Below are 26,900 nucleotides of genomic sequence, written 5' to 3'. Positions count from 1 at the left end.
ATTAACCTAGCAACTTCGAAAAAATTATTTTAGTGTTGGATAGCCAATTCATCGAGGAAGGCTACAGGCCAGGAATATTTTGGGCTCGCCACTGATCATAAAGTTCACTATGAAGTATTATATTACGAAATAAAATTGCTTCGTTGCGCGCTAGCAGTTACCCACCGCTTCGCTAGACGATTTCGAAAATTACTGAATGGACTTTCATGAAAATTTACAATAATGTAGCTCATACGTCAAAATAAAACACAAAACAAAGATAGCAATTACTCGCTCGCTTTGCAGGACGCAGGGTTTCTATACTTTTTGAAAATCTGTATAAACAATAAATTAAAAGCTATTCGAATCCTAAGTATTGTTTGCCAGTCAGTTTGTATTTTTTGAATTAAAACAACTTTTGTTAGTAGCACTAAAACAACTTTTTATTTCTTGTTGGCTTTAAAGGCAAGTTGTGGATTATTTTAAATTAAATTATTTGCTATATCAACTGAAATTCCTTTGAGGAAAATGTCAACTGCATCGTCTTAAGATAGGAGGAAGAGAGGACGGTTGGATGGAGAGATAATGACGAGGTAAATTTATTTTTTTAATTCATCAGCAATCGCGGTATGAGCATTTTACTCACGCTCGATTTAAAACTTAAATAACTTTTATTTTTCAAATGGTATATGCGGTTGAAAGTTTTTTTTTATCTTACTTTTCAGATTTTTTCAACCTATTTAAAAGTTTAAAAAGAGATTACCGAACGGTGGGCACGAGTTCTGACGGGTTAATCAAGATTTCACTCTATTACGTTTAGGTAATTTATAGATAACATACCTTCTAAATTATAACCCATAGTCCATCGTTCACATTGGCATTGCAACCAAGTTTTTTCCGTTTCAAGAGCCAAATGTTCTGAAAAAATAAAATTGATTATAAATACTAAAAATATAAATAACTAAAAAAAGAAAGTAAATCTTAAATTTAAATAAATTCATCAAAAAAATGTTTATAAAATATTAAATTATTCATAAATGAATTTAAATATCTAAGAATATACATTCAAAAAAAAATTATTAATCATTTCTTACTTGAATAAAATAATTCATGTGGTAGTTCTGGAGGCATATTAAAAGAGCATATCCATTGACCCTGTACACGTAGAACACGACCTGTGACCCTAGCATACCATTCATAATTGTGACGGCCAAATAAATCTGCTGCCGAAAATTCATCAATCAAATGTTTCATTATTCGAGTTGCAACCTATTTGTAAATTATAATTTTATTAATATTTTTTATGTAACCTTGGTCATGAAATGAAGACATAAATTATTATTATTATAGAGTTCAAATTATTTTTATACCCTGTTTATTTTTAAATAAACCAATATACTTATTTTCGTATCCTATTTCTATGAAAAGCTGTATAAAAAAAAGCTTCCTAACAAGAAACCTAAAATCAATTTTTCGGATTCCCTTGGCAAATGAGAAAAATTTTATTTTTGAAAATCTTTATTGGTATTGGAAAACAGAAATTTCCAATTTTTCTCATAAAATTGAAAGTTAATGTTATCGACTTGAAATTTATACAAAAGGCGTATTAATTACTCATTAATTGACACACAAATATCAGTTTTTTTGGTAATACTTTCGTTTTGGTATCGAAACGCCTTAGTATCCAAAAATTGGCCTGCCTTCCCGTTTTGTAAAATTTCTTTTTATTGGAATTTTGTTTTTAGAAAATGCTCTTCTAATTGATTAAAAAATTTTTTTTTAACTTCGAAAATATTTTCAACTTAATTTTTCCTGGATAAGAATACTAAATTTTCTGAGCCCAATTATGTTTTTTCCTTAAATAATACATAAAAACATACAATTATAATCGGAACGGTTCTTGAGGCGCAAGAAATAAAATCATACATTAACTTGGCTACTTGGAAAATGATAACTTAATTCGGAATTTTAAATATTTTTCATATGAATAAAACACATTAGTGAACAATCAAAACAACTGATTATAGACGGAACAAATATACAGTGTGTCCCCGAATAGAGGTAGCTATACTTGTAAATTTTCTTATTTTGCATTTTAAGAAAAAAAGTCATTCTTTATAAAAAATTGTGCTTATTCTGAAAAGTATGTGGGAATATTTAAAACTTCTAAATAATGTACAGGGTAGCCAAAAATTTGGTATCACTATTTTTATTTTTCGTGAACTACCCAACTTTTTTATTAGTTGATAAAATGTTGAATTTCAAGAAGATCTTTCCAACTTTGACAATTCAATTCTTAGTGAATGTTTATCCGAGAAAATAAATTTTAATTTTCTAACCTAGTCCACAAAAACATACACTTTCGAATAGTACAAGTTAATTGATTTATTATTATTTTCTTTGTTACGTTTTTTTTTATAATTACAACTTTTGTTCAAATAAAAAATGATGCTATAATTAAAGTACACGGATCTTCTTGATATTTTGTATAGAGTCATAATTGTTAATTGCGAGTAACTTTTCTTAGTAACATTTTGCCAACTAATAAAAAAGATGGGTAGTTTACCAAAAAAAAAAATAGTGATATCAATATTTAGAAGTTTTAAATATTCCTACATTCTTGTCAGAATAAGCAAAATTTCTTATAAATAATGACTTTTTTTCTTTAAATGAAAAATAAAAAAAAATTCACAAATATAGTTAACTCTATCCCGGGGACACGCTGTATAAAACGATATCTAATCGATAATATCGATTTACAAATATAGAATTCAATATTTCCAAGAATGAATCAATCGTAAATCAACAAATATTTTATAAATATGGGAGTTTTTGCAAAACAATTAACAATGGTTAATTGTAGAATTGAAATGGTAAAGTATGAAGTGTGTAAATATTGCCTCACAAGAAGTGATTGATCTGTAGATAGGCCATTAATCTCCAATCAATAAACTTAAGTTTATAGAAAGGTTTTGTCACTACAACTTCAGATATCCTAGTTATACCATGTATATGAAATATACCAAGGTATATTAAGTTTAGTCTCAAGTTTGTAACGCTTAAAAATATTGATACTATGAACAAAGCTTTGGTATTGGTGTTCATAAAATCACCTAATTAGTCCATTTCCGGTTGTCTGTCTGTCTGTCGTCTGTCCGCCTGTCATCAAGATAGCTTAAAAACGAAAAGTGATATTAATGCTGAAATTTTTATAGCATGCTTAGGAGGTAAATAGTGAGATCGAGTTCGTAGATGAGCAATATAGGTCAATTGGATCCTGGGTCCGTAGGACTTGTTTTGTAAATCGTTGGAGATAGATCAAAAGTTTAAATGTAAAAAATGTTCCTTATAAAAAAGTAAACAACTTTTGTATGAAACATTTTTTCGTAAACTTCACTGTTTACCCGTGAGAGCGCAAGCTATGCACTGTTTACCAGTGTGACATGTATGTATGTGTAATGTGACAGAGTAATCAACCCTGTCTATACATGGTATTTCAACAATTAACTCAGTCAATTGTTTGTTTTCACTTGTCTATTTTAAAATTAAACTTAAATAAATTCTGCTTGAAAGAGCACTTTAAAGATGAAAATTATACAGGGTATATAAAATAATTTTGACTAAAAATAATTATGAACAGATCAGTGAAATTTCGGTTCCAATTTGAAGAAACTTCAATCGTTTGTAATAAAAAATCATGCAGGAAAAATATAACTGTATACAAAATTCAAAAACCGAAAATATTTTTACTTACATTAACTTCTTCCTGTTGCAGTTGAAGCAACAAAAAGAGAAAAAAAAGCTATATACAGCATTTTAATTAGAATTTATTTATTTATTTTTTTTTTATTTTCTACTTAGAAAAATACTTTGTTTGGAGGCCATTCACAATTCACTAATTTCAAAAATTCGAATAAAAATTCTATAGTTTTGTAATTTTTCGATTACTGCATGCATTTGTTTGTACGATATTTGAAACTCAAATGCATTTTAAGATCTATGATGACCGAATAATTCGTATTTTTCGAAATTAATGTCATACTTTTGGAATAAATTAAAATCACTAATTTATGATGATAAAATGTATTAAGAAAATTAAAAATATTAAAAAAATACGGGGAATAAGGTTATATTGATGGACTTTCATAAAAATTTGACCAAGCGGTCTTGGTTCGAAAATATTCAGCACAATAATCTTTATGAAAATGACCCTCGAATTTGGGAAAAATTAGTTCTTAAAGAATATAACAAAAAAAAAACTCAAAGATCATAGTTTTCGAGATATTTTACCTAAAGTTTAAGAAAAACATGTAATGTACAGGGATGTTCAATAAGATATCACTGAGTAGTAAATGAGAGACATTTTGTAAGAAAAGATGTTACATTGTTACCAGTTAAAAGAGAGATATTTTCAAAAAAGATAAATAAAAGTAATATATTATTTCAAAGTTATTTTATTATAAAACTAGCCGTTATCCACCCGCTTCGTTGGATAACTTAAATTTTAAATACATACAAATACTTCAATCAATTCTGTTAAAGAATGTTTATGTAAAATTTTAAGTAGATTGGACCAAAGAATCACTCCAAGTTTCAGGTCTCTATGATCAGTGTTTTAGGCTGTGGATTGATCCGTCAGTCAAGTCATTCAGGACCAAGCATTTTATATGTACAGAAGAATAGATAATACTTTTATATTATGTTTTTAAAATATCCCTTTAAGTGGTAACATCTTTTTGGGCAATATTTCTCTCCTATTTAAGTGGTAACATTATTTGGACAAAATATCTCTTTTTTACTTGGTAACATCTTATTTAACAACTCTGAACTTACTTCTTATTCATTTAATACAATAATCGTGTTTTTCTCAATTTTGCGGTAAAATATATCGAAAAGTATGAGCTTAATTTTTCACAAGAATTCTATGGAGTGCAATGATGAAAATTTTAAATAAAATTTTCGCTCTGAAATTTAATCTGAAGTATCACTTTGGAAAAATTACAAAAGGTTCCAAAAGTGGTTTATCTTGAATTCTGATAAGAAAAATTTAGTTATGGTTCAAACCGATATGCCTGAGGTTAAATTTCAATAGTTATGATTCTTGCGTCAATTTTAGCACGGTTTTGTGTTTCTAGGCGTTAAAAAGATTATTAAGATTAAAAAATTTAAGATGGTAAAAACGATTCTTTGGTAAATAAAAGCGGAAATGCATTCAAATTTCAAAATATAATCATTTAATAAAAAAACATTCTCTGAACAATATAATAAAAATTTTGGGGTAATTTAAAATTGATCAAAAAAATTAAGGCCATTACGTTTGATTTATACATCATGCAGCAGAGAAAAAAGGTTTACGTGATTTGGTATCAATAGAAATAAATAAATTGTGAACGAACCTTTATACAAAAAAAAATTACTTAAAAAATTAACAATCAAAATTATGATTGATAAAAAATGGAATTTTTTTTAACTTTGGTAAAAATTAAAAAAAAAACAAAAATCAAAAATTAAATGAAAAGTTTATACCTTAAATCGCAAAACATCTTCCATTCGTGCAGTTTTGCCATCACTCACACATGATTGAAAAAATGATGGTGCCACACTAACGCCAAGAGCTTCACTTGACATACCAGTTGAACATCGTTCACTATTCGAAGCAATCACACGAAAAGTACCAAATAAAAGCACCAATAATCGTTGAGTATACAATGGTAAAGATGTTAGCAATCTAGAACAATAGAATTATTATATTTTAATTTTTTTTCTCCATAGAGAAAAAAAACGTTTCAAAGCATTAATTTGTTTTACATTAAAATCGATTTTATTATCGTTCCTTATGTTTCTTGGCGTGCTAGATAGGAATCTAAGGCTATCTAACATTTCCTGGTACGTTTCGATATATTTACAAGATTAAATTTTCCCCTTTTTTTGTTTATCGTTTATAATTACATAAATATACTGCGCCAATTTATTAAGGGAACAAAATTTTTACACAAAATTTTGCTAAATTTCAAACAGCTGTATCTCCGCGAAAAATCATCGAATTTGGAACCTCAATAGCTCATTTGAAAACTTTTATTTTCTAGTTTTGGCGTCTACTGAAATTTTTTTATCCCTTGCCGCTTTGTACGGAGGGTTGAAAGTGTGATAAATGTTTCCTAAATTTTATATAAAGCTTAGAAGCGTACCTAAATTTTACAATAAATTTGTTTAAACCATTGGAAAGCTTAGCTTATTTTTCTTGAAGATAAAAATTCCCGTACGAGCTTTTTGGACAAAGATATTTGCTTCCCAAGCCAAATTGACACTTCAGAATTTAAAATGATGGAATTTAAAATCCTTCCATCATTTAAAATTTTTTTTCATATCGTTCGAAAACTACCTTCTTTTAAGCCCTGGCATATTTTAGGCGCTTTTTTACCTGGCCGTTATTTTATAACAAAAAAGGCGTTATGTAACACTTATCATGCTCATTAGAAAACTTGCACTTTCTAGTTTTGGAATCTATTGCTCAAAAATTGTTATCATCCCTTGCCGCTTTGTACGGCAGGCAGAAAAGGTAAGAAATGTAAAAGCCTAGACAAATTTGTTTATTTTTCTTGAAAATGAGCTTAAAAAAGTTCCTGTATGTGCTTTTTAAATCAAGATATTCGCCGTCCAAGCAATTTTGAAATTTTAATATTATTTTAATATCGAACCTAAGACCCAACTGATCTATATTGCTCTTTACGATTTCAAACTCACTTTTTACTTCCTTAGCACGCTATAAAAATTTGAGCACATGATGAACACAGCTTGTTATAATTAAAAAATTCTAAAAGTTTTATAATAAACAATTCCAAAATATTAAACCAAATTAGATCATCAAGGTTTTCTATCATTCACTTAAGTATGTAATTATTTTAAATAATAATTGATAGATAACAGAGAAGCAGCCAAAAAATTATGTTGATTAAATCTTCCTGTGTTCACTTATTTTTTGTTAATAATATTTAGTATAATTTTTAGACAGATATATAATATAATTTCTCTACAAAATTTTAATTTCCGCAATCATTTCTTGATATTTAAACAATCTAAACATTACACGAAACTAACATTTGCAATTGGTATTTTTTAATAAAGAGAAAATAATTTTTGAAAAAAATTGAAAGCGTGAAGTTGTATTTCCGGTTACAGGATTGTGTGTGCATAATCACCTGTAAAAAATATTACCAAATTTAATGTAAAAAAAAGAAACTATGAAAAAAATTTTGGGCTATTGTTTCAAAATGTAATTATCATTTTCTTGGAAAATAGGTATATTTTGAAAGATGATAATTTTTTTTTAATTCTATTGTTTAAATTATTACATTCAAATAAATGAGATGTGAAATTTTGTTGTTTGTTCGATGTGCGATATTCGATGTATTATAATATTAATTGTCCACTGAAAAAGTTGTATATATTTAGGGTTGCGAAAGTTAGAGAACGCAATTTTATTTTTTGGTTGTCAAGAGGTGGTTAGCGTAAAGTTACGGTAAAGTTAGCGTACAGCAACCTTTGCCCCGCGGCCGCCGTTTAAGTAAATAATATTTAAAAATAAAATAGGAATGAAAATTGAGACTGAGATGTCATTTATTTGTAAAATATCTAGAAAAAAAGTTATAACGACTAAAAGAAAATTTGTAGAGAATTAAATTTGCAACAATAATTTTTTACAAATTTTCTGCGCGAAGATTATTTTGTACGATATAGCGTAAAAAGCATTCGCGTCCCTTTTTATATAATGGCGGTACTGGAACTAGCAACGTCGCAAATTAAAACTTTTAGAGTTATAGAGCATTAAATAAAGAAGTGGGTATGGTCCAATAGATCCTGTAACGATTGTTAAGTCTTATTGAAACCAACCTTCTAGATTTATTTAAACGATTGAACGTTACCACCGCCGTTGAGGTCGTATCAACGATCGAAAGAACAGTTATTATTTTTAATTTAAACATTTTAAATTAAAAACCTCTGCGAAAAAATGAATACGCATACGAGGTCTTTATTTGTTAATTGCATTTCTTCTTCTCGACATAATTGTTAAGGATTATTAGGGATAAATAAATTTCTTAATAATTTCTCTTTCCCTATGTTATGCCCTTTCCTGATAATACCAGAAAAATATTTTGTTACCCCAATGGAATTACAAAAAAATACTTTACACAGGGAATTTTGTAATCTTAAAACACTTTCACATTCGTTAATAATTATAAACACTTTTCTAAGAATTGCTCATTAATGAATGTATTTCAAATAAAAAACATAAAATTAAAAAATATGGTACAAACAGCCACGTAACCTCTATATAAACACTTTTATATTCAAGTTTAAATTATTAGGCTTGATTTACGGCTCCCCTAATCCCTATCCCTATATATTATAAATGCGAAAGTGAGTTTGCTTATCAAACTTATGTTCTGGAGAACCACGTGATGCGTTTTCACTAGCTTCATGTCATTACTGGCCGGGTTACGTATCGATTTTCGTGGTAACAAATATACGATCTCATCTTTTAAAAATCGACTTTATTTTGACCTTCATGGTACGAGCGATTTCAATTATTATTTTATAAAATTCAGAGGGGATCAGGGCGACAATATCATCCTGTATCTAAATTTTCAAGTCAATTTCAACCCAAATCCAAATTTAAAAGTGGCAAACCTAAAGTTAAATGTACGGGATCATTTAAAAGTTCAACCATTTAGTTTTTTGGGAAAACTTAAACACGTATAAACATAGAGGTTTGAATATAAAAGCAAAAAAAGTTATATTTTTCAGTAAGATAACATTTGATATAGGCGCCAATAAGACCATATATTGTTCACGGTGGCGCATGCACACATGTACACACTATTTATATTTTTAAAATCAAACAATAATGTGAAATAAATTTTCTTAATAATGTATATAAAATGTCATTTTCCATTTTTGGTATTGCAGTTATTTAATATTTTTTATTAATAATTTTTATAATAATTAATCAATAATCTATTTACCGGATGTACCACCAAAGTTAAACACAAGTGATTACATTATTTTCCTCTTGAGGAAATTTTGAGTTATAGACCTATTCAAATTATTCTGGTTACGTCGACCAAACATCAAGTTCAGAGGCGGATTAAGAAGTTTTGCGTCCCGTAGGCAGTTTCAAAAATTATTATATTTTCTAATCATGGCCAATGTAACACAAATCATATATAGACCGTGAGAGATCTAGGTTTTTTTGAAATGATGAATACGTACTCAAAGCTTCATGAGTGGCTCTCTTTTGACGAGTTTACCAAGCTTTCCTATACGATTTTTTTCGAAAAGACTATTTGAGTTATCGTTCTGAAAAAAACGCAGCAGGGAATTTGTCGGACACTATGATCACTTGATAATATTAATAATTATTAAAAAATAAAATATTTTGTCCGACAAAAATACTGCACCAATTTTTGTTTTTGAATACGTACATGGTTCACTTTTTCTGAATTGTTTAATAATTATATTAATGATATCAAATGGTGATAGTGTACGGCAAATTCCCTGCAGCATTTTTTCAAAACGATAACTCAAATATGACGCCATCATGCTCATTTTAAAACGCAGCCTTTCGAAAAAAAAAATCGTAGAGGAAAGTTTTGATAGACTCATCAAAAGGAAGCCACTCACGAAGTTTCAAGTATGTATTTATCATTTTAAAAAAACCTAGGTGTCCCACGGTAAAATATTCTATTATTTATAAGAAAATGGAAAATGAGAAGATACAACCTGTATTCGAATAAAATGTTAAATAATGCATTTTCTTTTGAGTAATTTTTTTTTATTTGAATTTGAGTTATTGTTCAGTGAAGTAAAGTCATGAAATTAAGTCAAGGTTCTTTTTAATATCACAATATGTATCATTATTTATTCACTCACTCATTATACTTAAATTTTTTTAATACCATAATAATTTATATTTAAAATAGTATTTTATCCATTTTCTATTTAAATACCAGTATTGTTTTTATGATCATTAAATAACCGGTTGAGAAAAACGGCACGATTTTCATGATTTCTAATTTCTTTATTTTGTTCTTTCGATGAAAAAAAAAATTCCCAAGCGAATAGGTTGTGCACTTTTTGTCATTCTCATTAAATAAGAAGGTATACTTCATAGTCCTTGGAATGAAAAAACTACAATCTTAATAATCTTTTCTGCAAATTCGCTTTTATATCAAAGTTAAACTTATAAAAAGCGTGGAAAAACATCAGTACCTTGACTCCTTAATAACTGATAATGGAAAGTACGTGAAAAAAACTAAAAGACGGATATCAATCTCAAAGGCTAATTAAAGTACTGTGCAACAACAACATAAGTTTAAAAATAAAAATATAGAATCGTGCTATCGGTGTTGTTGTACGGATATGAAAGCTCGATCATCAATGAAAGTTTAAAGCCTTGGAAGCATGTGACGTCTGGTTCTGGATATTTAAAATTAAATGGAACGACTACCAAGCACGTAGCTAGAGGAAGGTGGGGGGCTAAGAGTTATAATGAAAATGGGAAACATTCTGGATGAGTGGGATTTTCATACAATTCTTCTGCTATTCCGATCTTTTATGAAATGTCCACAATCGGTTCATGTGCCATAACAGTCACTTTTGCTCAGAAACAGAGACCAATTTTCTATCTTATAAAATTTCATACAAAAGCATTTCTTTTTCGATTTTATCGAAATCGTCTCTTTCCACATCAATTTCGAGGTAAAGTATATGGTGCATGGTGAAAAAATTGAAGAATATTAGGTCTCTATTTTATATATTTTATATATCTTTCACTATAAGTCATCGAATATACCACCCCAAATAAAAGACGCAATTTTTTGTATAATCCTTTGCCTTTTCTCTGTACCATCACCTAAGAAAGAGCATTTCTATGACCTTAATCTTACTTGTAATTCGCTGATCTTATGAAAATTAGTGAAACTCACGATACCCATTTTCACAGTTTTGATTGGTAAAAATTTCAAAATCGTGAAAAATTACCATCTCGACATCACAAGCCTATCAGGCTGTTAAAGTATTAACTACTCTTACCGACTTCTTAACCGGCTCAGTAACCATGACGAAGCCCAAATTTCGATTTGTTAGCCGGTCATAAATCCCTCAAACTTTCAAAATTGTTATACTTTTAGCATTTTCCATTCTGACGCCTGACCTGTTCCAGTCAGCAAATTTTAAGGGCTCTCAATTAAGAAATCTTTTCTCTGGCTTCAGAAGTCAGAAATATGAGCTCTTCAAGAAATATTTTTTCTGATTTTTTTCTGACATAATGAGCTTTTTAAGAATGTTTTTTTCTGACTTTGAAGTCGTAAACAGTTCTTAAATCGACGCATTCGACTTACTCAATACGTTTTTAAGTGTTCATTCTGAGTAAAATTAGAGACGTCAAATTCGAAAATAGAGCATTTTAAGCACTCACTAAGAATATAAATGAAGAATTGCGTATACAGATTCACGAGATCGAATCTACGAGCAGCAACTGATTTAAAATAAAATAAAACCTAATTCTATTTTAATATTATGTTAAAATAGTATTGTCAAATATTTTTATGAACAATGGTACCTACTTACTTTTCATATAACAAATAAAATAGTAAAAATAAAAAAATAGCTTTAAGTAATGTAAATAATTTTTATGAGATTATTTTAAAAATAATTATATTTATAATAAACATGTCATATTTGTTGTATATATGTATGTAATATGTACATATGTTCCCTTGAAAATGATTAATTAAGTATATTGTACTTGGTAACTTACTATTCACATAAGTAGTTACAGTAAATATATCTTGTAAAATTAAGTATATTTTATGGTCCAGTATAAAACGGAGCTATCTTCAGAAAATTCACGTGGAATAGCTCAAGTTATTTAAAACTTGGTACATTAGTTAATGATTACAAAAAATTAAAAAACAATAAATTTACCGGACTATTAATGAAATAATTATGGGGCATCACGAGTTTTTTAACTGATAAATACATACTTGAAGCTTCGTGAGTGGTTTCCTTTTGACGAAAAAAATATCCTCTACGATTTTTTTTCGAAAAGGTTGTATATTTGAGTTATAGTTGAAAAACATAGCAGAAAATTTGTCGGACACTATGACCACTTGATAACATTAATAAGAATTTTCACGCTGCGATTATACCCCGGCTACCCGCCCATGTTACCACCATTTACTTTTAAATTAGGGCTCAAACTTCTACTTTCTAATCCGTAAAAAATTTTCCATATGAGAGTTTTGAGATAACAGGTGCCTTTTAATACTGGACTCTGTTTATTAAATTTTACTTTGTTTAAACAATTTTGTTTCATTACTTGGAATTATTTATTATAATTTAAAAAATTTATACCTATTATTTATAAAAATAGTTAAAATAATAGTGATAATTTTACTTATTTAACTATTTTATAATGTGATTTATTGCATAACAGTAGATATCATGTCACGCATATTTTAGAATTAAAATTAATGATTTAAAACACGTTTTGTTCTGAATTTTGCCTGATTTCGGTTTACCAAAATAATCCTTTACGATTTTGGCACCCAAAAAGTTGATGCCGTATTTTCATACAAACTTGTATCCCCTTTTTTAGGTTTCAAATTTCCAAAAATCTTTCATTAGTAATCGCCTACAGTTTCAAATGAACCCACATGTAAATTTTCACGATCCTACACTAGGAGTTTGGGCTGTGCGTTGATATGTCAATCAGATAGTTTATACTTTGATAGAAAATAGCTTTTTTGTTTAAATAAACTCAAAAAAATTTTCCATTTTTCGCACATTATTTATAGCTAAGAAAAAGGGGCAGCATGAATTAGTAAAAAACGTGAAATCTTGCAACCCTGGATATGTAGCTGGTATAAGAAAAATAAAATTACGATCAGCTGTATTTTGTTTTGGTACGTGAAAGTTTTATTTAAATAAAAGTCATATACATAATAAATCGCTGAAGGTCATTGCCAATTACTTTTTATTATGTTTATTATCAAAATATGCGTATTGGACAATTTTTTATTTTACCTTTTAATCAGCAAAAATAGTGATTAATTAATCAACTATAATAATATATTGTTCCAATGTATGCTTTCTCAAGTAAAGACACTCCATAGCCTAAAATAATAATGCCTTTTGACAACAAAATATTGGGTCTTCTACAAACATAACTGATCATATAGTAATATTTTTATTTTTGGAAAAATAGGTAGCCGAAATTGCTTTTGGCGTTAAATAAATGAAACAACAAAATTTTGTTGGACTTTAGGAGTTACATTGACATTACTTATTAATATTTTTTGCTTAAAAAGACATAAATTTTATCAATAATATAAGAACCGTTTAAAATGTCTCCACACAAATAACGATTTGAATGTCCCGGTAATGTAATTATTTATTTCATAAACTAAGATATACGTATATATCACAACTACTATTTATCAACCAAAACTGACAAAGCCATACGAACTTCACACTATACAATACATACGAAGCGAACCATGTACAATGTATATACTTACTCGCCAATATTGTCAGGAAGAATTATATTCTGCAGTTGATGTATCAGCTTTTCCTGAAAACACGGATAAAACGACGTTTTCTAAAAATGAAACCTAGCTAGATCGATTTTTCGCCCCCCGCAATTCCCTGAACAATAAATTTCATGAAAATCGTTGGAGGCATTTCCGAGTTTGTTGATAATATATAATTTAATTTTTCTTACTAAAAAAAATTTAGAAAACTAAAATTACGCAGCCCTTGCGTGACAGAGATGAATTTTTTTTTTAATGAATTTTGAAGACAAAAAATATTAAATAATAATTTTAGAAGAAAGATAATGATATGAAAGAAACAAAAGAAAATAAAATTTAAAGTGAAATTTTAATGTCACTTTCTTTTAAAAAAGAATGACTAATCGTATTACATATATGATTAAAATGTGGTTTACTAATTTAAACAAGATTATTGTACCCCAAAGCTATCCATATTATACGAAGTATCTGACTATCAGCTGCAATCAGCAGTAGACAATCACCCAACCAACAAGCATGCAGCTGGAGGCAGGCACTCAATAAATGTACAACTGTCTCTATCAAGCCAAAACTTTATTAACTCTTTGATTGAATGAATGAATAAATCGCGTATACAGAAAGATCCAAATAAAATGTTACTATTTTTATTAAAAGGAATAAAAGAATTAATTTGAAATAATATCAAAAGGAAATGTCGCTTGGGAAAAATAGTCCTAGTCTAGAAAACCTAAAGCATTTGTATTTAAAAAAAACTTATAAAAATAAGCTTTAAATTTTAATTTTACCAATGACAGAAATTTTCTGATCGAACGAAACACACCCGTTTTGTAAAATATCGGACTAAATTATTTTTCTATTTGTTATTACCCGACTGAAAAGCACTCGAGTAAAGGAGTGGCAATGTGTTGATTAGTCTATATATGCCTGTTCAAATGTGGATTTGTCTTAACCTTGCGAGTGCTACTGAAGATATGGCAGTAATGAAAATTCAATAAAGCAACCACCAGATGACCAAAAATCAAAATATGATTAATAATAAACCGAATGTAGTCATTTCTGAAGAACCTATTTAAAATAAATTATACTTTAAAAAACTGAAAAAACACGCTTTATTAGACTAAAAAGTGGATAATAATTTTAATTTGACTCTTCTTGACAGATATCGACCACCTCAAGCATTGAATTTTGGAATAAAAAATTAGCTCAGTTGATTAAGGCGTAACCAATTCCGTCCACGGTATGCTTAGAGTAGCGGCTTCCATTCCTGCAGTCGCAACAAAATTAATTTAATTAATAGTTGTGATGGGCTGGTGTAGTGCATGGTGTATGCATGAAGGAGTGTAGTCAGCCTCTGAAATTGAGGAGCTGACAAAAGAAATTATCAGCGGAAAGGTAGAGTAAAACACATACATGGTATCACAATGGGCTCTATAACCTAAGTGTGTCCTTCGTGGACAGCCAATATAACCTAACCTAACCTTAGAGTCAAAAATCATTCTGGCAAAAATTAATGCTGTATTTATGCCACCTTTTATAATATAATATTAATTTTAAAGCATATTCACTGAAATTAAAAAAAACAAAAGGTGAATATACCACACCCTAACCTTTTACAAAAGGGCATATCCGTCATCCGTGTCCGTTTAAATGTGTTGTAGTTGTTGTATATGTTATATGCGAATGAACCGGTGCATATTATTATAATTTTAACAATAACTTTCTAAATATTTAAATATAATTTTTTTAAATATATATTTTTATAAACAAATCTATCTCGTAAAAGAGACCCATATGTGTGTTTGTCGTATGTATATGTATTCGAAAACATCCACATATGTGTCGTTGTATGACATTTTTATCGTTTAAATCAACTCAACAATTTGTTTCAAATAAATAGTTTTCTTATTTTCTATAATCTGATAAATGAATCCATTTTTAATCAACTACTTTTAAAACTACAAGGCCCGATTTCCAGAATAAAAAATTAAAAATTTCACTTGCTGCTAAAATATCATGATAGAAGTCTAGACGAAGAGAGTAAGCCCGGAAAACCATGGTGTAGCGGTGTAATCCCTCGACCAAAAGGAAAGATATTTTTTTTTCGAAAAATTTTCAAATTTTTTTGCTAAAAAACTAATGGATTGTAAACCTATTACCCATATCTTCACCAAATTATCTATTTTCGCTCATTTTTCAAGATTTCTCGGCACCTACGCTTCCAAATCGGATTTACCAGACAACAAATCGACAGTTTTTTTAAGATCTATAACTTGCCCAACAAATTTTTTTTCATTTTACGTCAGCTGTTTTTTTATCGCAAAAAAAAAAAAAAACTTTTTTTTATTTTGCGAACTTTTTAGGTAAACTTAGCCATTGATTAGCCGTAAACATAAAACACTATGTTTTCATGGCTTGTTTTCTTCTAAAACACCGTATTTGTTGTTTTCTGATCGCAATTTCGTAATCCATTGCGCAGATTAAAACTTAAAACGAGTCTTTGAGCATTTTGGAGTACCGAATATTCAACCTTCTACTTCTTTATGCTTAAAACCCCTGGTAGATCACAGAAAGGCTCAGAATAATAATGTTACAAAGCTTGTGTATTTTTACCAAAAAAAAGTGTCTCTTTTTGTTTATTTTAGTGTATAGTCCAGACTGATGCAAATATATCTAAATGATTACGTTACAAAAAGTATATCTTTAAAGACGAGTCAATGAACGACGATTGTGGGTTAAATAAATCTTTTTTGATAGAATTTCATGTTTTCTACAATCTGATTTTTCATTGTAATAATTAATCGTATCTAAAATTTAAGGAATAACCCAGACTGATGCATACCGTCATGCATAGTGTTGTATCATTAATATTAAAAAAAAAAAAAAATTACACAAGAGAATCTGTGTACCGTGTCTATTTGTTGCGTGCAAAATCATTTTTGACATCACCGACAGAAAAGTGCAAGACTTCTCGTTTTCGAGACATACAATGATAAGTTCAGAGAAAGAAAAATTAGAAAATACAGAGTCTTTTAAGAGACATACTTTTCAAAAAAAAGGTGGCATAGGTTTCCAACGAGGGGCATAGCATATGTAGACCAAATTTTTTTTTTGGAATGCTTATTTTGAGCTTAAAATTGTCATCACTAGTAGGTATTTTTGTCATTTTGACACAAAAACAGCAAACTAAGTATTTATCATCCAAACTTTGCTCTTGAATGTATTTTTGGCCGCTGATTACGAATCCGATGTCCCTTGGAAGAATGTTCTTAAAATCGATGTTTCCCAACTTTTCCTATGAAAGGTTCTACCCAGGATTTTTCGAGTTAAAACTATAGAATGAAATCAGGATTTTTTCTGTTTCTTAATTAGAAATACTTTTTCAAGATTTCCCTTTCAAATTATTCAAAAAGAGTGTAAATTAACATAAATCACGAAGTCAATCAAAATTTTGAACAACGGATATACATTACAATAAAAATTAAGGTAAACTCCATAATAATTGAATTAAAATGAAAAAGATATTTAAATTATGTGCAAACCTGAATATTACTTATATCCGTTCACCACCGTCCGTCCGTATCATAACTAACCTTAACATCTTCCGCCGTATGTTGTGTAATAGAATATATTTTTATAGAATTTTGATGTAAAACAGAAGACAAAAATTGTTGCTGTGCAATTAAAAATGCTAAATCGTGTGATATACACCAAGAGCTGGTAAAATTGTGGGGAAAAAGAAAATTTAGCACTCTCTTTTGTTCAAATCGATGCTGATTTCTAAGACTTTTTATCCTCCCCAAAAAAACGTTCTCTAAAGAAAATTTCGAAAATATTTTCTATACTTTTTTTTCGTTTAATGTTTCGTAAGACCACTAATTGAAGCTACCTGCAAATTTTCAACTCTCTATCTCTTATAGTTTTGGAGAAAATAGACACCAAAGTTTTGTCCTAATTTGCGGGCTCACACATTTTTTGCATTTAAGCGTTTGTTCGATCTCTAACGATTTGCAAGACCCAATTGACCTATGTTGCTCATTTACGAACTTAGCGTCACTTTTTACGTCCTGGGCACGCTGTAAAAATTTTAACTTGAGTTATCGTGTCCACAGACCAGACAGACGGACAACCGGAAATGAACTAATTAGGTAATTTTATGAAAATCTATACCAAAATTTTGTTCGTAACATCAATATTTTTAGGCGTTACAAACTTGGGACTAAACTTAGTATACCTTGACATATATTACATATTTACAAAGTATAAAAAGAGGGAGTACAGGTGGTAGAGAATACTCCTAGATGGTGGCATTTTTAACCGACTTCAAACAAAAAAGGAGGAGGTTATCAATTCGACTGTATTTTTTTTTTTAATGTTTCTTACCTCAGAACTTTCGACGGGGTGAACCGATTTTGATAATTCTATTTGAAAGCTAGTACTTCCCGTGTGGTCCCATTTCATTTTGGTCGAGTTCTGATAACGGTATCCATGTGAAAATCATAAAAGTCTTAAATTTGCATTAAGTATGCACGACAAGAGGCCGAATAACTCAATATCACGCCAACCGATTTCCATGATTCTTTTTTTAGTGATAAATTAGTTAGTGCACTTCAGGATCACTAAAAATCACAAAAAAAAAAAAAACTTTTAACAAAAAGAAAACCGACTTCAAAAGAAAAACTTTTTCAAAACAAATTAAAATGCACTAAAAAGTAAAAAAATAACGATAATATAATTTAGTTAAAATTATTGTTATTTTTGGAGTCGGTGTCAGCCAAGCTAATGTAGCAAACTGCTCTGTCAGAGTTGTTTCCTTGGCTAACACCGACTCCAAAATTAACAATAATTTTAACTACATTATATTATCGTTATTTTTTTACTTTTTAGTGCATTTTAATTTTTTTTGGAAAAGTTTTTCTTTTGAAGTCGGTTTTCTTTTTGTTAAAAGTTTTTTTTTTATGTTTTACAAATTTACACAAAACTTCACCAGCTCCAAGTTTACTATTAGTTAAAAATATTAAATAGACGATAATTATAGTATATTTGAAATACGTAGATATATATTAATTTTATTTTTTTTAATCATTAACTTCTAATTAATTTATGTTAATTCTTGGTATGAAAGCGTAAATATTGTTAGTTACGATGAACAGTAAAAACAAAATATCATTTATTTGTGAAATTCAATAATCATTATTACTTCTGTTTAATGAGGGAAAAAATAAAAATTTCTAATATAATTTTAAATATCGACGTTTAATTAAATGATTTCATTTCGAGTTCAATTAAATAAAGTTTCTAATTAAAATCAATACAAAATAAGTATTCTTTAAAAAAAAAAATTTTTTTAATTCTCAAATTCAAAATTTTTAAAGTTGAATTATTTGAATCGGGAAAAAATAAAAATTGTGTAGAGGAACTAAGACATAAGATAATTTTTCGGCTCAAACGTGGGCATCTTTTAGGCACCATGAATGAAATTCACCTTGGACTTGTTACTGATAAGAGATAGAAGAACACTTTTAATTAGAGTTGCTCCTTATAAAAATAATTATCAATTGATATTGGAATCATTTTTTCAAAAATCCAACCGATAGGCTAATTTTGGTACTCAATTTCTGATACTAATAAGATATAGGAGAAAGCTTTAACTGGGGGTGTTAATAAGAACCTAACAAAATAAGTTGGAACCATTTGCTCGCTTATTAAAATTTAACGATGTTCCAGCATGGTATTTGCAGTTTCTATGTTAAAGCAATGGTACAACTTTTTTTTCGACAGAATTTAACGAAAAATTAAATTTAAGAATTTAATAATGCTTACTATTAATTCCCAAAGTTTCAGAAATTTTGACCGTTTAAAATGGGAAATAATTATGCCAACGTCCCAATTTCGATCAATTTACGTCAAAATTAATATCTCGAAAGTGAAAATTAATTTCTAAATTTTTTTTTTAGAATTGTATTGTATAAACATTTTTTTCTACTTTTTCTTCAATATATAATAATATCATAAAAAATAGTTGGAGAGACCGGACATTTTACATGCTTTAAATGGGACATGACCCTCAAAATCGCGAACTTTGTCTTTAAATATCTCGCGATCTAAACGGTCAAAAATTATGAAATTTTAGGAATTCATAAATAAAGCTATTATAAACCCGAGAAAAAAAATTCGGCCAAATCTGTCGAAAAGTGATTTCATGCTGGTACTACCTTAAAAACTAAAAATTTTGCTGAAAAGATATTTTTTTTATGAAGAGAAACTTTCTAATGTGTTTTTCCATCTGTTATCAGTAAGCCTACCCCTTGAGCATGCCATTTTTGGTCCAGGAACTTTTTTTTAGTTAACCTATTCGCACCGTGCGTGAGTTTTCTTGGAGGCCTTTTTCCATGGTAACGATACACTACTTTAATTATTATAGAATTGTATGGATGCATATATAATTGTATGGATGGCATTTATGACTTACATTGAAAATTTAATATTATTGTCTCACAAATTTAAATAAATAATTATGATAATTTACATTTGAAAAATAATATTTGTGCAATTTGATTTCTTATTTTCACAATTTTTAATGCATTAAGTTTAATTAATTAGTGTTTTTCAATAATTTTAATTTGACATTTTCTATAACATCACATGTAAAGAATTGCAAATTAGTCATAACAGCCTCCCCTAATCGAGAAAATCATCGATTTTATTGTCCCTACCATGACTACACACATAACGAATAATATTTTCGTAGGATTCGATTAAAATACTCCACCAGAGTGAATAAAAGATATTTATATAGTAAAGATGTCATTAATGAACCTATTAAATTCAAACAGGCCAAAAAATGCACCTTATTATGCTCTCTAAATAATGCCGATGAATTAATGTATTTCTGAAAATAGATATTCAGACCGGAAATATAATCTCTGATCGTGACGTCACACTTGATTTAGTTTATAGCTACTATAAATTTGTGATAAATTTATTTAAAAACGTCCAGTTTATATGAAAAAAAAACTAGACCACATCAATTTATTAAATATTTTATTTTTATTGTCTGTTTGTTATTATGATTCGTATATCGTATTTATGATTGACGACGAATAGTCTTTATTATTACACTTTACACGCACAATATCAATGTGGGCGTACCGTACGTTAAATATGCATCTATCATTTTTTATATGTTACAATATAGAGAAGAGATGAGATTTGTTTTTAAAAGGCAAAACACATTTTTATAACGCTTGATTCATAATATTATATTATTAAAAATATTGCACACAATCGGTTACACGCATCTTCGCATTCAGTTACGTTTGTTAACCAAACGCAAAATTAAGTTTCACATAGTTTTGCATTTTATTTATCTGTCAAATTCAACTCTGAAAGGAAAATATCATCTACGCAAATTACTGCATACATTGCAAATACGTGGCTAAGAGTTGATTGAAAAAGAAACATCTACTATAATCAAGACCGAAATTACAAGAGGTCGACTGGGGCAGCGACTCGGAAGCTCCTAGTAAAGGAATTTGGGAAAAAAAATTTAAAATAATTTTAAAAAATTTTTTTATATTGTGGCACAAAAATATTTGCTGTTGATACTGTAGATTAAGCGTTTGCTAAATCAATTACTTCAAACTTCAATTCAATTGATATACGTCAAATATATATCTAAATCTAAGCACATAAGAAAGTTTAACTTCAATAATAATTCTAGTACAAAAGTATCCAAAAAAATGAATGAGTGATTATCGAAAACCTCCGTAACGAATAGCATGGAAAAACAAGGTACCTAGTAGTTTTAAATTCAATGGGTAAAATTGGAATGACTTTTTCCTGCTATAATTTGAGAAATTTTTTTATCTACAAAATACTATTATTATTTATTTATTATAACAAATGACTTTTGGATGGGACCGCCAAATTTGGTTTTGTAATGGGGATTTTTCAGTTCTACTTTCGGTCCTGACCGTATTCTTCAAACATATTGATAACTTGTAGGCCGTATGATTTGTGTTAAAAAACTCGAAGACAGAGTTTTAAATTCCACGGATCAGATACCGATTAAAAACAAACTGATACGCCTCCATAATTGTTGCCTTTGGGTAAACGCGGAAAATGACCATCTCACTACTGTAGTTGATACGTGATATTCGAAAATAAAATATACTTATACTTTCGATATAAAAACTAAAAAGGGTAAAATTTTGAATTTAATGGTTAAACATCCGATTAAAAGGTGATTTTGTTGTTTATTTATTAATAATATTAACTTCCAGAAAAAAACGGATGTTCGTTAATTTTAAGCTAGTCACTAAATTATAAATTTTCCAGACACCATGAAATAATGACGTACGAAATATCTACGTATACGAAATTGCAAATGTATAAAACAATTCAAATCATTCGACAACTACAATAAAATATTTCGATTATATATTGATATCTCACAATCAATATATTCGTCTTTTAGTTACAGAACCCTAAGATTTCCTTTTTTTAAGAGTTTTTAATTTATAATAGGTGAAGAATAGCATAGTGAGTGAATTAAATTGTTTGTATTTGTTTATTTTCTTTTGAAAATTCACACACAGCTGCCGCGTCAAACGATTTATATACTTCAACTACGAACGTAAAATGATAATTTTTATTTATTTATTGATTAATAAAAATATATTATACGAGACGACAAGAAACCAGTTAAAAAATCAACGATTCGTTCCACAAAAACTTTCATTTCCACATGTTTATTTACACTTTTGCTCTATAGAATTTTTTGGAAGTTGGAACCAAATTTTCGATCAAAAAAGATTCGATAAAGAAAGAAACTTTATGAGAAGTGGCTTCCCTACTAAATTGTGTGAATTTTTGATATGTTGATTTAAGCTTTCTGAATAAATGCATCAATGAGCACAAAGAAAAGTATGAACAGTTTTGGAATGAATACGCATTTTATCCACACTAATGAAGCAATATTTCATTCTCATTTCAATATAGATAGTTGATGATATATTTTATCTACGCCAGTGAGATAAGAACTACTTATTCCAATAATTTTGCGTGGAATAGTCCATTACCTGACGCATTTTCAACCAATCAAAATTAGCCAAATTACTTTCAAAATCTAAAGTAATAGCAAGTTATAGAAACTTTTTTTAATGTTCTAGTTTTCTCAATTATTATTTTCACATTCTAGAGGCATCGATAAAGTTTAATACAATACACGCGTAATCTCGCATTTAAATTAGTGTACTTCGCATTATTAATGTACTTCGCATGCGTACGTTAATAATATGCTTTTGCAAATTATTCGCTCCGTGAATGAGTTTCATTTCAAGCATTTACCATATAAACGACACATTATTTAATTAATATAATTGTATGGATGGATCTATAAATCTATGAATTGGATATGGTTTTCATTGAAAAAGAAAAAAGAATGAACGATTTAATTTCGGACTTCTTATACCATGTATATATGAAATATACATAGTATATTAGGTGTTCATAGAATCATCTAATTAGTCCATTTTCGGTTGTCCGTCCATCCGTCCGTCTGTAAACACGATAACTCAAAAACCAAGAAAGATATTAAGCTGAAATCAGGACAGCGCACTCAGGACGTAAAAAGTGAGGTTGAGTTCGTAAATGAGCAACATAAGTTAATTGGGTTCATCTTGTAAACCATTAGAGATAGAACAAAAGTTTAAATGTAAAAAATGTTCCTTATCAAAAAATAAACAACTATTGTTTGAAACATTTGTTTCTAAACATCACTATTTACTCACGAGGGCACACATTAGATCCAAATTTTATAGTATGTATTAATATGAGATTATCAGTTATGTATGTGTGACATGTATAGGTAGGTATATGTGTAATGTGTTTCAACCAAAAATTATGTGTTTCACAGCATATAGATTTGATTTATGACAAACCATTGCACATCGAACAAACAACAAAATTATAATATGTTTGAGTAAGTGGTGATCTGCTCCACAGCAGGAAAAAAAAATTAATATTTGTTTTAATTTACAAAATATACATATCCTGTGTACAAAGAATTTTTATCTCGTTACCAAATTGACATCCGACAAATCAAAAAACATGCTCAAATCAAAAGAAATTTATTTCCTTATTATTTCCGTCACTATTTTTATTCAAACTTTATTTTATATATTTGCTGGAATTTTTTGATACATTATAAAGAATAAATATATGTTTATTCGTTGTGTGCGTAGTCATGGTAGGGACAAAAAAAGGATGCCAGCGCTTCGAGTGAAAAATTTTGGCGTTAAAGGAGGCTGTTATGACTAATTTGCAATTCTTTACATGTAAATGTTACAGTGAATGTTAAATTAAAATTATTGAAAAACACTAATTAATTAAACTTAATGCATTAAAAATTGTTAAAATAAGAAATCAAATTGCACAAATATTATTTTTCAAATGTAAATTATCATAATTATTTATTTAAATTTGTGAGACAATAATATTAAATTTTCAATGTAAGGTCATAAATGCAATCCATACAATTATATATGCATCCATACAATTCTATAATTAAAGTAGTGTACTGTAAACATGGAAACGCCTCCAATAAAACTCACACACGGTGCGAACACGCTTCTCCTAGAATTCAATATAACGACCATACTTTTTTTAAGAATTTAAGGAGTGAAGCTCAAGTCATAGCTGAAGTGTTCTGAATGAATTTTCTACTTTTTAAATTTTGCCGGATTTCGATAAGCTTGATACATGATTTTACTGTACTATTGGCAAGTTTAGACTTGTGGTTGAAATTATTTGTACCTTATTTTCAACTTTGATGAATATAGACGAAAAATAAGAATGCAATTTTTCGAAATCTGCCTTGATTTTCGATATATCGAAAGCTTAATAATTAAACAAAATTTTCAATTTTCGATATTTTGATAATAACTCCAGATATCGAAAAATTCTATTCTTATTTTTCGTCCTATATTGTCAAGTTAGAACAGAATTCACCATCAAAATTGAAAATATAATTTTTTAAATTTGTGTCGCTGGTACCGTTTTTATATACATTCTTAATTAGTCGAGCAAAAGGCGTTTTTTTTTCAATACTTTATTAAGGTTTTAACTTTAAATAGTTTTTTTTTAATTTCCACCGACTAGTTTTGGGGAAATGAATGAAAAAATATCATCCACCTACCGGTTTCCCGTAAAACCAATGTTTAATATGCCTACTTTTGAAGTCATTTATTTATTTTAATAATCGGGTACCCCCTCTAAAATTTTTAAGAATTGATTTAGACTTAGTCCAACTTCATATAAAAAAATCTAGTTTTTTATCCAAAATTGCCCTGAAGCACGTAGCTCAATGTCACAAAAAATGAACGGATTACATAATGTAATCCGTGCGCATTTTTTGTGACACTGAGTGTACATCCTAAACGTCCACACTTTTTTAAGAATTGAAGGAGTAAAGTGTTATGTAGGAATTTCCTACTTTTATAATTTAGCCGGATTTCGATTTAACGTTAAGTTTAATAAATAAAATTTTACTGTACTATTGTTAATTTGTTTATTTATCTCATAAATGCATTAAAAAAGGTGTCAGCATAATAATAAAATTATTATTGTTATTATTTGTGAGGTCAATATACACTAAATAAGTAACTATGCACTATTATTATTATTATTATTATTATTATTATGGTTGCATAAAATTATATTTTTTAATGACGCAGATAAATATTTTTACCACACAAAAAATAATATCAAAAACCACAAATGAATAATCTTCGCCCTTTCACAAAATAAATAAATAAAAATTATAATAGTAATTAAAAAACAATTAATTTGCAAAAAAAATATTATCTATTTTTTGTAATTTAAAAATAACTTCGTACCCGTACAATTTTTTTTTTAAATAATAAAATATAACGTAATCTTTTTTTATGATTACAGCACGGTATGAGCGTTTGAGGTAGTGTAGCACGAAGCGGCAGCATTCGAATCCAGAAAAATTGTTAACAATATTTTTGCTGGTGTTTTCGTATCCGTGCTGCCAATTTAGAAAAGTTGAGTGTTTATTTCAAACATTTTTTTACGGCTCCAGAAGTTTAAAAGAAGAGTTATTGCCTAAATCTACCCATTTCCGAAATTTCGGTTCCTACAGTTTAAAAAACGAGTTTTTACTTGTTAATTCTAGATAAAAACTTTACAATTTTTCAAAACCCCAAAACTTTCGTACACAAATTTCCGTACTCATACGCCACTCTGTGCTGTGCTAACATTATAGTTTATATAATACAAAGACGAATAATGATAATTAAAAGAAATACCATTGATTAAAATAATAATTAATATTAAAATATAAATTTTTTGAATAGTAGTATATTTCATATAGTTGGAATAAAATAAGATCTGTAGATCGAAATGGAAGGGCGCATGTACCTAAATTTTTTTCAAAAATGTGGCTGCATTACTGGTATTTCTGTCCTACAACTGCAGTAAGCAAATTATTATTTAGTTCACTTTTTACGGGCTATGTTATTGGATAAATTTATTAATTGGTTTGGTTAATTATCTCCGAAATTACGCCTCCGATCGAAATTTGGTAAAGAACTTTTTCTTTCGTCTTATTTTTAGGAAGTCAAGAGTTCTGCTGTCAATTATTATAGACACCTTGTATACACTGAATAGAAATTTCGAAATATTAATTCAAAGATGATTGACTCAAAAAGACAATCATTGAGCAATAAAAAGAAAAACAAAAATTTTATTTTTCATTGTCGTTGTCGATTCAACACTAACAGGTAGAAGTAGAAGATAGAAGATAGTTGGAACTCGGATTTACGATCAGGTAGAGGAACTAGCGCGTGCCTAGGGTAACAAGAATTGAAAGGCGGCAAATTTGAAAAAAATTTGTGAAAAAAGTGAGGTTAGGTAACGAGAAAACAACATGGTAAAGTTTTCAAAGCCCACTCGTGACATTTTGTTGTATTTTCATTGCCTATTTTCGTATTTCGTAATTTTAAGGGGAAAGGCAGCGACAATTTTCACAACTGCCTAGTGGGGGGAAACTTCTAAATCCGGGCCTGAGTATTACGTATATAGGGTGCTAAAAAATAACCAGGTTCTTAAACGAGTTCCTAATTTTTTTTTTTGCCAGACAAACCTTTTTTTTTTAATTTTTCAAGTTTCAGTGATCAAAATAATTTATTTAGTGAGCATATTTTTGTCACCTTGAAATCGCTATTGTAAGCCATAGAAACACCAACTTGAGAAAATTGAGAAGGCTTTTCAATAAATAAAACATATTTTGTTTGAAACATTTCT

At 28.6% G+C, this 26,900-nt stretch overlaps 1 protein-coding gene across 1 annotated transcript in view; it reads right to left on the bottom strand.

The window, feature by feature from the left end:
* LOC123298796 overlaps positions 1-26,900 on the bottom strand; it is a 46,386-nt gene that overhangs the window by 5,203 nt on the left and 14,283 nt on the right. Inside the window, exons 3-5 of the mRNA XM_044880892.1 lie at positions 5,506-5,707; positions 1,074-1,248; positions 820-897 (exon numbers count right to left, since the gene is read on the bottom strand). Coding sequence (XP_044736827.1) covers positions 820-897; positions 1,074-1,248; positions 5,506-5,707 — 455 coding nt within the window. The remainder of the gene's footprint in view (positions 1-819; positions 898-1,073; positions 1,249-5,505; positions 5,708-26,900) is intronic.

The sequence above is a fragment of the Chrysoperla carnea genome, chromosome 4 (assembly GCF_905475395.1).
Source record: "Chrysoperla carnea chromosome 4, inChrCarn1.1, whole genome shotgun sequence".
In the NCBI taxonomy this organism is placed as follows: domain Eukaryota; kingdom Metazoa; phylum Arthropoda; class Insecta; order Neuroptera; family Chrysopidae; genus Chrysoperla; species Chrysoperla carnea.
This window is presented reverse-complemented; position numbering and strand designations above follow the sequence as displayed.